Here is a 15608-nt window from a genome sequence, read left to right on the forward strand (position 1 = left end):
AGCATTGGAATGGGCTGTCCAGGGAAGTGGTGGAGTCACCATCCTTGGAAATGTTCAAGAAGCAGCCATATATGACAGTGCTAGGTGGTGCTCAGCTGAAGGTTGGGCTTGATGATCATGGTGGTCTTTTCCAATTTAAATGATGGTCATTAATGTGTATTCAGCTTTCCTTCCTCAAGCCAAGGAGAGGTTTGAAATGCACTGTTGGCCAACTGAATCTGAATGGATCACAGTTTGAATACTGCAAGGTAGAGTATTAACAGCCTGAGATTTCTCTTCACAAGAACAGGAGGATGATTCTGGAATCTGTGCATTCAGAATAACAGAGAGCTGCTCCAGACACATAACCTGCCTGTTCTCCAAGGGACATGAAGTCAAAGTGGTGTAACAAATCGAAAAGCTCCAGCTGAACCCAAGGGTGGAAGTGTGCTGCTTGAATTCACCTTATCGCAGTAATCTCGCTGTTCTATTTGCTTCTCAGTCAATGCAGTCATGCAGCTGGCAGTTTTCAAAGTCATCAGCAGTTCCATGTAAAAGTGGTGGAAGCTTCTGGTTTTCCATTTCTGTTTTCCAGAGAACTGCCAAAGTCAAAAGCTGGGTATTTATTACAAAATCTTGCCTTATTGTTTTAAATGCTGAAACATTTGTTTCATTGTCTTGTGCTCTATTTCTGCACTGAATGCCTTTAAGTAGTGAGATTTTTTCTTTTTTTTTTTTTTGAATACTGATTGCTTTGCAAGCCCAAAGATAAAACAAAAGTGCAGTTACATTTTATGAATTGCATCCAAGATACTGAGTATGTGAATGTTTCTAAAAGAGAATTCCAGATAAAGATTTAACAATAACTTGTCAGTTTAGTGACTGGAGAGTAATTTTCCTTTTATATACAGCCATTTCACTGTAGTGAAGTATAATATATATCTAATACACAATTCTAACCACTTCTGTTTTTTTGGACTAGACTACAATATAAACATGCCTCCAAAGATCAAGGGTCCATATTCATTAACTTTCTTTGTGTAGCAATACAAACAAAAATTCAATTGCCCCATTTTAGATGCTTCTGAAACATCTAAAATTCCCTTGATTTAGGCTTATCTATTTCTTAAATACTATTATCTGTGCTGAATATGCAGGCTGAGTTGTAAAAGATGTAGGATGAAGCCCAATTTCTTTCTGTAAATAAATAGCTTCATATTCTTGCTCTTCCCTGCAGATATTTTTTCAGAATGTAGTTATATATTATGCTATAGTGTGGGAGAAAAAGCTAGAAATAGAAATAAAGAAGTTCAGTCTTAGCACATTTTGTCCTTCTATTAATAATTGTCATGATACAAAACATCCAGAATATCTGAAAAATCAAAATGAAGTGGGTAAAACAGCTGCACTGAATTATTTGACCAATTGACTTTGAAAATAGTTTATGGTGAGCACAAGGGAGAATACATTTGATTATGACAGACAGCCTTATTTTCCATAGCTCAAATTTTCACCTGTGCAATATAAAAACCTGAAAACGGACACCAGTTGCATATTGTTGTTATTACCCCAGTATGTGGCTGTGTATTTTTCACCCTTCTAAATGACATTAGTATCCTTACCACTAAAATACAAAATGGAATGAAAACCCAAACACTACACTACAAAACCAGGAAGCTAAAAGGAGATTTAAAGTTTTTTACTGATAACTGAAAGCAAAGGTTACTACCAATTATTAGACTCATAGAAATGCATAATTTATTGAACATTTCAGACAAGGTTAACTATGGTAACCTTATTATATACAAAAAAGTAATTTACATTGATTTTCTTAATATATAGCTGAATGGAAAATAACCTGAAAGCTAAAGCAGACTTTTCACTGGATCCTAAGATGACAGGGTAGATAATATTCCTGTTTAAAGGAAAACTTTCTTCCACAGAAGTAAACACTCTTCTACGGTGTTTGTGCACTACTGTAGCTTGGGAGTCTTGATAAATATTTAAAGAACAGGAAAATGGAAGACGAATTAGGAACCTGTCCTGTTTCACCCACTAGAAATCTAAACAAGCTGAACAGGTGATGTTTTTCTGAGTTTGTTAAGCAATTCCTCTTGCATGTTGTTTATACCTAAAAATGTATCTGTGCAAGGGATCTCTCTCTCACTTATATTCCCATACAAAGTCCTTTGGTATGAGACAGGATATGAATAAATTTTACTCTAAATACCCAAGACATGATTTTGTAATAAATACATCTCAGCAATTCCTTGTGCCTAATGTGTTTACTGTGCCTTCTATGTCCTGAAGCACAGAAAGTTCTCTACCATGAAGATTTTAGTTGCTCTGTCTCCCAAGTATTCTCTACTATGACAAACTACAGTGTGGTTCTGGTGGGAAAACTTACTTTTAAAATTGCATTGCAGGATTGTGGGTTTGGTGTTTTCAGTTACTGAAACAATGAACAATGTTAAATTTACGCTTCCACTAGACAAAACCACCTCTGCTCTTTTCTCACACCGCGTTTGCCGTGCCCACATGCCCATGAGAGCGGGAACGCGGTGTGTGCGCACTGACCAACACACACAGGGGCAGACACAGGCACCGAGCCGACTGCCATCCTCGGCCGACACCTGCGTCTGTATCTGTATCACCTGTGTTATAAATGATCAATCGTGAGCCAAATGATCAAAAATTGCAAAAAGACTTATTAATCTTTCTGCGTGACTGAATTACGGTCTTCGAAACCACCACAGCCAAAGAGACAGCGTCGAGCCCGGGATCAGCGCTGGGTGAACCTGGATCCGACCTCTATTGCATCGGACCCTATCCCGTTCACGACAGCCGCTTTTTGCGGCGAGGTTTTATACAGTTTATTGTGCCCGAGGCGAAGGAGTCCCAATTTCTTTTGTAACTCTTCACATTCATCGCTGTTTCTTTCAGTGTGCAGAGCTGGACAAAGATCGTCTCCAGGTGGATAGTCAGCGTTGATGGGCTCCGGGGAGGCCGTGTATTCAGATGTATAGCTCTGGCATCGCTGGCTATCTTGATTGATGTAATCTGCAGGGCGACGATCGCTCTTGGGCAGTTTCCGAAAATTCGAGATACCGGCGATCATCGTCCTGGAAGCGTTTATTCTTACGCTAAAGCGTCGATCGTTATCTTAGCCGTGTCCGGGAATTCTTTGGAATCTGAATAGACATCTGCTCTCGGGCTGTATGTGGTCAGAGACACGTGTCGGATTTTACAATCTTTATAACATGCAATCTTTAATAGGATGAATTATTTCTAACATATATTACATCTGTATCTGTATCATCTGTATCTGTATCATCTGTATCTGTAATCTCCATGATAAGGTCCTCCCGAAGGCCCGTGCCCTTGGCAGCAGCTCTCCCGCCGATGCCCGGAGCCCCGGGCTGCATCCCCACCGCTCCCGGCATCACAGCTGCTCCCTGTGCCCGCCCCGGAACGCGGCGCGTCCCGCAGCCTCCCCGGCGCGCAGGGAGTTAACCGGGCCCGGGGCGGGGCGGTGCCGCCGCTGGCGGGATGTGGCTCGGCCGGGCGCCCCGCAGCCCGCCCGGGAACAGCGAGCCGCTCTCCTCGTTTCCCAGCAGCGGATCCCGCTGTCCCGGTGAGAACCGCGTCCCGCCGTGCGCCCCGGCAGCCCGCGGCCCGCTCCCGGGCGGATGGTGGGATGCCTGCCGTGTCTCCCAGCCCCGGTCGCAGGACAGCGGGGGCGGAGAGTGGGTAGGGAAGCGGGGGCGGCGGGCGCGGGTCCGGGCGAGCGCTCGTTTCGGCCGTGCCGCGGCGTCCGGCGGATGGGGCCGCTTGATTTCGTCTGCGGAGCCGGGGGAGCGCTCCGCCAGCAGCGAGGGGACCGGCAGGGTAAAATCGATTTTGCAGCAACTTCAGCTTTTGCTGATGATGGACGAACACCGAACAAGAGTTTTTCCTTACAGAAACCATTGGCTGTGGGCTTCCTTCAAAAATGAGGGATGGTGGGTGGGGGGGTGGTGGGGGGAAATGAGAGGTGGTAATTATAGTGGATTCTGCGTGGGTTTAAAGCACCAGCCTGAGGATTTAGATGCTTAGATGAGATATCAGGAAGAAATCCTTCACTCACTGTCTCACTGAGTACGGTGAGACACTGAAACAGGTTGCCCAGGGAAGTTGTGGATGCCCATCCCTGGCAGTGTTAAAGGACAGACTAGATGAAGCTCTGAGCAATCTGGTCTAGTGAAAGGTGCCCCTGCCCTTGGGAGAAGGGGTGGAACCAGGTGATCTTTAGGGTTCCTCCCAACCCAAACCATTCTAGGATGTGCACACACCTTAAAGCAGGCTGTGCCCTTTCTTTATCTGAGTCCTGCTGGGAGCACATTATTGTTGAACGTCAGTTTTAACTTTGGCTGAAGAAGACTGCAGAAACTTTTGACATGTCTGTAAAAATTTCCATTTGGTTAGACAGCGTGAGAGTTTTGTGGTTTCATATTAACTGGTAGCTTGTCAACAACTACCTGATTGCTGTCAGGGTCTGCCATGGGAAAGCTGCTTTATGCTCACTCCTTCCTTCAGTTCCTGCCAAGGCACCTCCAGCTGGGTCCTCTTGAGGGGGTAAGCTGGACCTTTGGACTGTCAGAACTTTGTTCTCAGCTTTTTTTAAGTGTATTCACTTGAGTGCCTGTGTACCTTGTGTACCTGTGATTACTTAGGGGATCAGAACCCAGAACAATTAAAAATCTTGTGGATGCTTAATACTGTGAACAAGAGATGAATGAATATCCTTGGTTTATTTGCAGCCATTTTTCTTCTTACTACATAAAAATTACTTTTCTGTTTCTTCTTCCTAGCTTCTAACTCCTCTTTATCAGGACTCGTGGCACTGTAGGAAGAAATGATGTATTTTTCCTGTAATGTGTGTGGTATGTGGTTTTGCCCCGTAGTAGCTGACTGTACTTCATACCACCATAAGGAAGTGTAGTTGACTATAAATGCAACTTTTATACTTCCCCTCCTTGATCATAGATGGTTGCATACTTTTAGTATACCTAGTGCCTGCAAATTTGGGTCTACTTAATAAAGGTTGATATTTTCAATGAAGAAAATGAATTGTCCTTATAAATTTTAATACATTTCCATTACTCAGTGGCTTTTAACAGGCAGGTCTCTTGTTTATTTTTTTAGGCTGTGCACTTCATTAGAAAATCACATATGATGTAATTCTGTTGCAAGATCGATTTCTTCCTGCTTCCTTGTGGTGTAATCCTGGGGTTTTTAGGGATTACAGTCCTGTCTCTGTTATAATCTCTGTGCTGTCAGGCCCTTCTTAATGGAGGGTAGAGCAAAATGTTATGATTCAATACTTCCCATAAGGGCATCCCCAGAAAGTACCAGCTTCGGCACGTAGCCTTAGTCACTTCTGAAAATAATAATGAATTAATCATCCTATAATTATAATTCTGTCCTCGGACCAGCATGAAAGCCTCAGTGATACATTTGTCTATTTAAATGTAAAGAAGAATGCAGCAGGGAGAAGGTTTTGCATGTAGGTTAAGGTAATGGATCAGAAAAGAAGGTATTCAGGATATATGATAAGCTGAGAGCTGTGGCTTTTTGAAGCTGTGTTTTAGTTTCCTGTTCCTTGCTTTATGCTGGAGAAAGAAGTGCTCTTAATATCAGTAGGAGGAGTTTAATGAGGAGGATATTATGAGTAAGATGCTGCCTGGACTTGGGTTTCAGGTGTCTGCCAGCCTGAGCTGAGCTTTGGAGACCTGGAGCCAGAGGTGGAAGGGGAGTGAAGCTGGTTCAGCAGTCACCGTTGTTGGGAGGTATGGAGGAAAGAGGGTGAGTGAGCTAGCAATGAGACTTGCCCCTCTGTGGCCAGTGAACCTGCAGCTGTTCACCCCACAGAACAGAGGTAGTGGTGAGGTGGGAGTTGCAATAGCAAGGAATTAATTTAGGGTTGAAGGTTTGAAAGTGGTGATGCTCAGCTGTAAAAATTGTAGATGATAATTTTGCTCCTTTTGCTCCAGTTATAAAAGCTGTAGTGTGGCTGGATTATTTGGGGAATTTAATATTCATGTTAGTTATCATCAATACAAGGTTTCTTTCTCTGTTAATGCTTCCAGCTTTACAGATGGGACTATTCTGATGCACTTACATATATATATTTTTTTTAATATAATTCTAGGTTTAAGGCATACATGGCTCCTGGTTCCTCAAACGAGAAGAAAACTGATGATGGACAGGCTTCAAAGTAAGATTGACAAATGAATTATTTTGTCCAAGTTTACACTTAAACTTCCTCCCCAAACTCATTACACACTCATTTAGTTTAAGATAAATTTTATGATATGCCAAGTATCCCGTAGCATGTCTTTTGACAATTGCATGCTTTATTGCTTTACCACACCCATACAGACGACTTTGCTGGCAAGCCATTTGAACTTCTCTCAACAGTGAATACTTCAAAGCAGGATTTTGTTTTTATTTATTTTTATTTTAATCCAATGAGCTGCTGAAAGGTTGATTTTGGCTGCTGCTTCAAGAGTTCAAGCAAATATTTCAGTGGCTTTCTCTAATCCTTACTTTAAGCTTATTTTACTAAAACCTGCTACATGCTTCTTTTGTCTTTGGATTTGTATTTTACTTACACCCTTAGCAGTTGTAGGTGCTTTACAACAGCTTTAGGGAAATAAATTTCCTGCTCCTGAGCTTTGAATGCCAAGGATTTTTATCAAGCAACCTTTGCCTCTCCTGTAAATCCATGGCATTGATCCTACGTACACATATCAATATGCTAGTTTTTATTGCTCATTTTACCCCAGGGTCCAAGTCTGCAATCAGATGCGTGGATAAACTGAGCAAGCTGGTAACAGCCCCTCACTGTGTTGAGGCTGTGGGTCAGAGAATGCTATTGGTGGGCTGTGAGATGAAAAAGGTGGAATATAGCTACTGATGAGGAAGGAGATTGTGCTTTGGCCAGGCATGAGAACAGTGGTGTTGGCACATATCTCATTAATTTCCTTGAACTCTTATTAGAGGCCTTGCCTTTCCCTGATTTATTTCCTGGAGAGAGGCTTTTATTGCCACTGTTAATAAAAAAAAAAAAAAAAATTCTTGCCTGAGGATAGATTGTAAAATGATTTCAAATCATAGCCTATCCTATTTGTATGTGACCATTCCAATGGACATCAGCACAGCCAGATATTGGATCTGCATTAGTGAGTGGCCCAGTAAACAAATGTAGAGAGTCCCACAAAACTGAACAGGAATAATTCAGGGGAGGCAGTGTAGAAATTCTGCTAATATGAGCTGGTGAATTCCTAGGTTTTCTGGGTCTTCATGACAAGCCATAAACCTGCTCTTTAGTTCTCCCAGAGTCAAGCAGATCTCTTGGAAGGAAGAACAAAGGCAGCCAAAGCCTTTGGTTCCACCTCAGGCAGGATTTGTACGAAGAGAGGCAAATGGAGACCATGGGAGATGGAAGGGAATTCCTACTGAAGGGGTGAATGGACTGGCTCCCTCGGTTGCTGAGGGTGATTGTCTGTGGTGGGCAGGGACAGATAGGGTGGGTTGGGATGACACCTCTTTCCTTGGTTGTACAGCTGTTACTGGATAATTAATGATGCTGGAGAGAGACCATCAGGAACAGAAGAAATTGCTGTACTCAGAATATCTGAGTTGGAACTATTTGGTTTCCGAGGAACAGTTCAGTGACCTCAGCGCAGGCATCTTGGCAAATGTAGACTTCCTTCATCCTGGATAGGTAGATAAGGCATAGGAAGTAATAGAAAGCATAGGTTCTTTCTGCCTTATCTCCTTTCTGGAGAGACATTAGAAGGCAGATAAGATAACTTTGTGACCTTGACCATCTAAAATAGTGCTAAACACTTCTGTTTACGCTTCAGAGTTGTTCCTAAGTTGTCCTAATGATTTTTTGAATGAAGTCCAGGTGAAGTCTTTTGTTTATCTCCTCTGACAAAGCAGTTTGAATTTGCTGAGCCATGCTGTGCCTCCACTGAGCCTTCATTAAACTATTAAGTCATCTTCTTGTGTCTGGAAGCTATTTACTGCTTGATTCCATCTCTCAGAAATTACTTTGAAGTACTGGCCAGTGTTCTGCTTAAGCATGTTGACTAGTCTTTCCTACCTGTTTCAATTCAACTTAAAACATCAAGCACAGAAAGCAGATGTTTCATAAATCATTCAGCTTGTTTAGTTAGTCCACTATTGAATTTTCCATGAATGTGATCCCACAGCCAAGTAGTTCAGGTTTCCCTCCTTGTCCTGTCATTTGCGGTCTCTTCAGACAGATTAATTTTTATTTTTCTTTTAAGATGTGTCATTTCTTTACAAGAGGCTCTTAAAAAGAAGTGAACTATTTTTGCCTCTTCCTCTCTTTTCCCTTTTCTTGAATTTTATTTTCCACTTCTATGGTTTTCTCCTTGCTTCAGATCTCTACTTTTCTCTTTTGTTTTTCAGATCCTCTGTACCCTTGTTATCAGTTTCATGCCATAGGGTTTTTTTTCTCCTGTCTGTATGACAGAGTAAGACGAAGTGCCAGAAATCTAGTTTGTGCTTGTCCATAAAGCTGAAATCATCCCATCATCCCCTCCTTCTCAGGTGGCTGGCAGAGTTTCAGTCAAAACAGAGGTCAAGTTTTGATTTTCAGCTTTGCTATAGATTGCCTGTATAATATGGTGGGCTATTGACCATTCCCTTGTCCTGCTCCCATTGCTCTGCTCACCATAAAGACCCACTATGGTACCCAGCTTTAATACTATTTAAGAAAATAAGATAAAAATTAGATAAAGATTGCACTGTTGCAAATGCATCTGAACATCTGGGCTTTTCTACAGCAATTTCATCCTGTGTTTCTGGATTTAGGGTTTCTTTACACAATACACAAGAAAAAAATATAAAATAATTTGTATGTGTGGCATTTCCCAACTTTTGATTGCTTGACTTTGAAGAATTGCCATCTGTTCAATGTTTGTATATATTCTATATATATATTTGCATATATTCTATATGTTTCACAATGCTGTTCTCTTGGTAGAGAGAATTTTATTCGTCTCTGCAACCCTCACCTGGAGAAAATGAAAGAAGACATCCTGTACCATTTTGCTCTTGGGACCGGTACCCATGATTTTCCAGCATTGTTTGGGGATGTAAAGGTGAGATGCTTTGCTTTGTTCAGCAAGCCTGAGCTTTTCTGCAGAAGGTGAAAGTGTAGCTGTCTTCAGAATAAGACTAAATGTGTCAGCCTACCAGCCATGTAGGAGTACATGCAAAAGGGGAAAAATTTTGTGGGTTCTTGTCACTTTTGCTATCCAACAAAGCTGATGGTAATTGTTTTTGACTGTCTCTTTTCATCCAGTAAAAAGGCAAATGCTGTAGGGTCTATTCAGATACCACTTCTGTTTGTTGGGTCTTCATATCAATATTTGTCTTTCACTAGTAAACAGGGTAAAGGCAATTGAGTGCTGTAGACAGCTGAGTTTTTTCCATAATTCTTCTTCATGGCATTTTAGAATGATTATGAGAAGCACCATATCTGGGGATAAATCTGTGCTAATCGAAGGCATTTGCATACTCGCGTTGTTCTTTGCATTTACTTTGACACATGGAATCACTCAACTGATTTTGTTTTGTTGAACCCTGTCCACCCCAGTTTGTGTGTGTTGGAGGAAGCCCTTCCCGGATGAAAGCTTTCATTGCCTACATAGCAGAGGAGCTGGGGCTCGGGAGCCCCGGGTGTGACTACCCCAACATCTGCGCGGGCACCGACCGCTACGCCATGTACAAAGTGGGGCCCGTGCTGTCCGTCAGCGTAAGTTCCTCCCTCCTCTGACACAGGACATGGGCCAGTTTTGGTGCTGTTCAAAGCAGAAAATTTGAATGCATGTTTCTTTTAAATACTTCACAGTCCTAAACAGTCTGCTCAAAATAGTGCAGTCAGCTAATTAAGGATTCCTTTTTAGCTGTTTTTTTTAAGAGGTAAAATCTCCAATACCTTTGCTCCTTCTTGCATCCCTCTTTCCTCGGCGTACCACTGAGGTGTTGCAGGAATGGCCTCACATATTTTTTGAGCAGTTACTGTTTTCTCATCCTTATTCTGTACCCTGAAATGGGGGGAAAAAGTCACTGGTGCATGTGGGGTATTGGGAAAATGTCTGTATCACACCCTGATTTATGTATTTGCAATGGCACTGTCAAATGTGCTTAAGAGTAGCATTCCATGGGACTGGTGCTGCCAACCCATGTATGCATTTTAAAGAAATTCATAGCTTCAATTTGTAGATAGAATTATATGCTTCAATTGCAATTGCAAAACTGTAGTATTATTTCACACCCTTTCTTGTAAGCTGTAATTATCAGAATATTGTGTAAGCTAATGTGGATTTATATTTGCTGAATGTCAAGACTAAACCATGGTGTCTCTGTTTTGAAGAAAATTAGCTTAACTATTCACTAGCACTTCAGGTTGGTGGAAAATCAGAGTGGAGTTTTTCTTGTGTTTAGGAAATCCTCCGTGATGAAGTGCTTTAGTCAGCTATTGGGAAAGGACAGTCTATACTTTTGAGAATGTAAATGTTCTGTAATTCATGATTTTTGGAAATACTGTATTTCATCCACAGTCTGCCAAAGCTAGTGGGAGTCTATTTGTAGGCCTTTTCAGTATCCTTCTGTAGACCCAAAGGTTGGGGTTTTTTTGGGAGTGAGTTAGGTGGTATTTGGGAAAACAGTATCAGGCAGGAGATAATGTCCAGCTGCTTCTTCCATATATATTTTGTGTTGTCTGTGTAAATGTGGAATATTAATTTGTGTTTCCTTTTCAGCACGGCATGGGCATTCCTTCTATTTCAATCATGTTGCACGAGCTGATCAAACTGTTGTATCATGCCAAGTGTTCTGACATAACCATCATTCGCATTGGCACCTCTGGTGGAATAGGTATTTCGCCTCTTGATTTCTTTCTTCCTTTCTGCAAACCAAAGTGTCTTTGCAGGAGAGCAAGGCATCTCTCTGCATGTAAGATACTTATGGTCAGAACAGTTTTCCACAGGAGATGCATCATTTTTCTTCTGTAATTTTGAAAGGAAAGGCAACATCTGCTTTTGCATAGGGAAAATGCACTTAAAGATCTGACAATGTCAGAAGAAGGACATTCCTGTCCTGTATGGAAAATATAAGAAATAAGTGAAAAGGGGAAAATTTCATTATTTCAGAAATTATTTGTAATAATAAACTGAAGCAGCTAGGCATGGACAAAAATCTCTTGGTGGATTCAGAGGCAAAATCCCCACCTTTAAGAGAAGCAGTGTTGGGTCAAGATGTATGTTTTATGTGTCTGGAAACCACTAGTTAACTGCATTGTGAAGGTATATCTATTTCCTTTTGCTGCAGGTCTGGAGCCAGGCTCAGTGGTTATAACTAGGCAGTCTGTAGATGCCACCTTCAAGCCTCAGCTGGAACAGGTTGTTCTGGGAAAGACTGTAATTCGCAGCACCAACCTGGATGAACAGCTGGCTCAGGAGCTGATGCAGTGCAGTAAAGAAATCAGTCAGTTCAATACAGTCATTGGAAACACCATGTGCACTTTGGATTTTTATGAAGGTAAGCCTGGTGATAGACTAACAGAAGAGTATTGGTAAGCAGCAATAGATAAACATTGAATAATTTATCACATTAAGCTTCCAGTTCACTAACAGAATGTGTTCCCTACTCTGGTTTGTCTCACAAATCTCAATTAAACCATTTTTCTTCTATGTAAAATCAAGCATTGTACTTGGCTGTATCAAACTTTTAATTTTGTGGAGATTTCTCCTCAGCTTTAATAGATCCTCTGAAGTACATATAGTCTACTACACACTCCTCATGTGCTTGTCAGGTATATTTGCCACAAAATTTATGTGATTTGTTGAAGCATCCTAGGGGAATAGAGGAGTGGGAATTACTTGTGACTTGTTTAGGGTTGGTTTTCTTTGCACTGGTTAAGTACCTAAAACAAATATTTTATGAAAAAAGAGCTGGAGCTTATTTCAGTTTGAGCAAAGCGGTGATCAGACAACCAAAGATAAGTTGCTGAGTTGTGTCAGTGCAGCTATGTAGGAAACACAAACGGACAAGGCCTATTTTGGATAAACATACAGGCATTCAGGTGCTTTTCTGATCTCCCAAATCTAGATGTTCATTCAGAAGCATCTTTCAAACCTTCTGAGAACAGAATGTAAGTGGCACCTCATCCCACTTTCTCTGTCTGTTGCTGAGTAGGTGACAAATGATCTTCATCGTAGTGCCCCAGCTTGGGCAGAAACACACACTGTCAGTTTGTGTATCTCAGGCACCAGCCACAGGTGCAGGCAACACCAAAAAAAGTGTCAGCGATGTTTTCAACTCATACAGCAAAAGCTGAGAACAGGATTGAGGCCCAAAATTTAGGAGTACATCTCCCAAACCCAAGAAGAGACTGAGTAAAATACAGTGTATTTCAACTCTTCTGTACTTAGCCTGCTGCTGTCTTGTCTGTAGGTGATCTTGAATCATTTGAGTAAATTTTTTTCTCAAAATGTACAACAGTATTAGCTAGTTAGCTTTAAGAGACTGTACATCTCTTCCCTTGGGAAGTCTGTAAGTAATAAAATGTTCATCCTTTTAAGGTAGAAACAGGAAACCATTTTTAAGCCTGGTGGTTTTTTTAGACAGTGATTAAACATATTAAAAATGCAGCTCTTCCATAAAAATTAAAGTTTCTTGTGGAATTTTGGTACTTGTTGTATGTGTGGGAATGTACAACATACATTTTCCTGTTTGTGAATTTGAGAATTGAAGCTGAAGAAGACTAATTAAGTTACCATGATTCACCAATTACCACTAAGTTACCATGATTATAAAGAATACAAATAATATGTATACACTCTAGCAATAGCTAAGAATCACTTTATCCTATTTGTCTTATGCACAAAAATAAAGAGTAGTAGTAAAAGCTGAGTACTGTATGGAGGAAACTGTAAGGTAACTGGGTGTTTTCAAAATTGAATTTGATCTGTGATTTCATCCCTCTGAAATTACTTTCTAGGACAGGGCAGGTTGGATGGTGCAATCTGCTTATATGATGAAGAAGAAAAGCTGCAATATTTGAAGAATGCTTATGAGTCTGGTGTGAGAAACATCGAGATGGAGTCTTCTGTATTTGCTGCAATGTGTAATCTCAGTGGTGTCAAAGGTAACTAACTTAGTTACTTTATCCTAGCTATAGGAAATTTCCTGTATTACGGGGGTTTGTGGCTAAAAACTGCAAAGGAATGTTAACATACCTTTTGCACTTATAGATATATATATAAAAGATATTTCTGCTCATAGTTTTGTTGCTATCACTTTTTGATTTGCGTCACTTTTGTCACAATTTATCATAATTTCTCCTTCAGTTTTTACACAGTTTTCTTCTGTCATTTGCTATTCCAGCCCATGGCAACCATGTAAATCATTAAAGTACCTAATTACCCTATGGCATTAATTTGTTTTTTCCAGTTAGCTTTTGAAATTTACAGAAAGCAAGTGCTTAGTTCAAGCAATCAGGTGATTCTCAGATCTATATATATGTAACTATACTCAGTTTCCATACTTTCATATCAAATGGAACATAAAATTATTTTCTGTACACTTAAAACTATGATTCTTAAACAGTTGAGGATTTTTAGTAGTATCATGAATAAACTGTTCAAATAATAAAATGAGTTAAATTTTTTTAATGCATGCTAAATAAAAAAGGGAAATTAAAAATAATGTAATACAGTGTCTTTCTTCTTATCATATTAACTGTCTTCTCTCACTTTCCTTAGCAAGGAATATGTCAATTTAAAACACTGATGTTTCCCAAACTCCTTGAAGCTCAAGGAAGTCAAATGATGAAATATAAGCAAAAAGGCCAACGGTTATATCAAACACATTGAGTTCTTACTGGCTTGAAAGGGATTAAAAACTCAACCAGTACTATCCCTGAACAATTCAGGAGGCCTTTGGCTGTCTCTGCTTTGTAGGTCTCTAATATGTATTTACTGTTTGTGCTCTGCAAATTGCCACTGGCAGAAACCCCAGACAGAGCAGAGTTATAGGGTTGGGTGACAGACCTGAGCTTGAGTGAAAGGAGGGGTTTTGCCTTTGGGGCTGTGATGACTGAAAGGCAGCATATGAACCTGAGATGATCCTTGGGGTCCTCATGTGCTTGCAGTGTTCCCTGTCCATGAATGTGGAGGCAGCTTATCTGCTCCTTCCTGAGGGATGGCACTACAGCACGGGCACTCAGTGCAGGACTCTGGCTCTGCTAGAACCTTCTGTCAGGCACTTCCTACCAGGCATGTCCTGGGTACTTGTGAAATATACTTCCTATCAAGGAAAACATAGGAATCATGATATAACAGTAAGTGTCTGTAGCTGCCTGAGAGCTCTGGCTTTATTAGTGTAGCAAGCAGTTCCCTTAAACTATTTCTACCTTGTATCATCCACAGCATCCTAGTCCCCTAGCATCTCATGGTACTGCACACTCTTTTTTGGGGTTTGTTTCCTCTTGTATTTCTGTTCTTTTAGTGGTTTGTTCAAATGTTTATGCTTTTGGATTGTAAAATGTAAAAGTGTCCTAACTAATGCTGTCTTTTAATTTCTAGCTGCTGTAGTGTGTGTCACTCTTCTGAATCGACTCGAAGGGGATCAGATCAGCAGCCCACATGACGTCCTTGTGGAGTACCAGCAGAGGCCGCAGAAGTTAGTGGGATATTTCATTAAGAAAAGTCTCGGGAAAGTATGAAATATCCATCTCATGTTTCAGAGAAGGAGAAGGCCCTTGTACAGATCTGGTCACAGTTATGACTTCTGTGCATTACAGGTCTTTTGCCTCAGAGTAACTTACAGCATTCCATGTGTCAGTGGAAGTTAATCATTTATGTCACTGCTCTTTGGGAACTGAATGTGCTGAAGGACTTCACTTAAGGTTTGTTTAGTTATGCATTGCTGGATAGAAAACTCACTTTTCTGTGAATTGGAAAGTGGATCTGTTGTGAAGGACAAGGCTGTGATAATACATAGAAAAACTATTTATCTCTGCTGTAAAGGAAAAACTAGAGAGAAAATCAAACTTTATGGCCAAGTACATGTATACCAGCAAATTAACTTAAAAATTGGAATAATTTTCTTGTTGTTATAAAAAATTATATGTTATAATTGTCTTTGTTGCTTCACTTGTAAATAAAACTTAAAGTGAATGCTGTTTATTTTTTTTGCAGAATTTGACAAATAAACAATATTATTTTCATATATTAAAATTTCATGAAATTGCAAAGTGTGGGACTGACGTTTCTAAGCATTAAGGACTTGACACTGAGCTGTTGAATTGAATAGCTGTACTGCCTCGATATCAATCCAGCAATATTTTAACTAAAGAATTGAATCAATACCCAGGAAATATTTATGCATTAAGTAATTTTGCATTGAGGTACTAGTAATCTTTTACTGAAACAAGACTCCTGCTTATGAAGAGGAACCGAAGGCATTCAGGAGATGTACAGCACATTCACAGGCCTGTATTGTGGTAGCCCTTTTCTTTTCTTGCTTTTACTTTGTTTCTTTGT

General features: G+C 40.5%; 1 protein-coding gene across 3 annotated transcripts; it reads left to right on the plus strand.

Moving 5' to 3' along the window:
* The first annotated feature begins 3507 nt into the window (after positions 1-3507).
* On the plus strand, positions 3508-15319 carry UPP1 (uridine phosphorylase 1). 3 transcript variants are annotated; one of them, XM_066545823.1, is made up of 9 exons: positions 3508-3613; positions 5719-5807; positions 6170-6235; positions 9041-9158; positions 9656-9814; positions 10824-10938; positions 11392-11601; positions 13064-13210; positions 14649-15319. In XM_066545823.1, exons 3-9 carry the CDS (start codon positions 6183-6185, stop codon positions 14786-14788), a joined length of 942 nt encoding a protein of 313 aa, XP_066401920.1. In that variant the 5' UTR covers positions 3508-3613; positions 5719-5807; positions 6170-6182; the 3' UTR covers positions 14789-15319. The 3 variants fall into 3 exon arrangements, with proteins under 3 accessions (XP_066401920.1, XP_066401914.1, XP_066401906.1); XM_066545817.1 differs by lacking the exon at positions 5719-5807 and having other exon boundaries at positions 3509-3613; XM_066545809.1 differs by lacking the exons at positions 3508-3613; positions 5719-5807 and adding an exon at positions 3645-3729.
* Positions 15320-15608: the final 289 nt, after the last annotated feature.

Source organism: Molothrus aeneus, chromosome 1 (assembly GCF_037042795.1).
Source record: "Molothrus aeneus isolate 106 chromosome 1, BPBGC_Maene_1.0, whole genome shotgun sequence".
NCBI classification, from domain to species: domain Eukaryota; kingdom Metazoa; phylum Chordata; class Aves; order Passeriformes; family Icteridae; genus Molothrus; species Molothrus aeneus.

What these genes read in the sequence shown, in the direction of transcription:
- UPP1 (XM_066545809.1), top strand. Translation starts at nt 3,677, where the DNA reads ATGCCTGCCGTGTCTCCCAGCCCCGGTCGCAGGACAGCGGGGGCGGAG. An exon ending in ACAGCGGGGGCGGAGAGTGG is followed by an intron (nt 3,730 to 6,169) that starts GTAGGGAAGCGG and finishes ATATAATTCTAG; the next exon opens with GTTTAAGGCATACATGGCTC. An exon ending in TGGCACCTCTGGTGGAATAG is followed by an intron (nt 10,939 to 11,391) that starts GTATTTCGCCTC and finishes CTTTTGCTGCAG; the next exon opens with GTCTGGAGCCAGGCTCAGTG.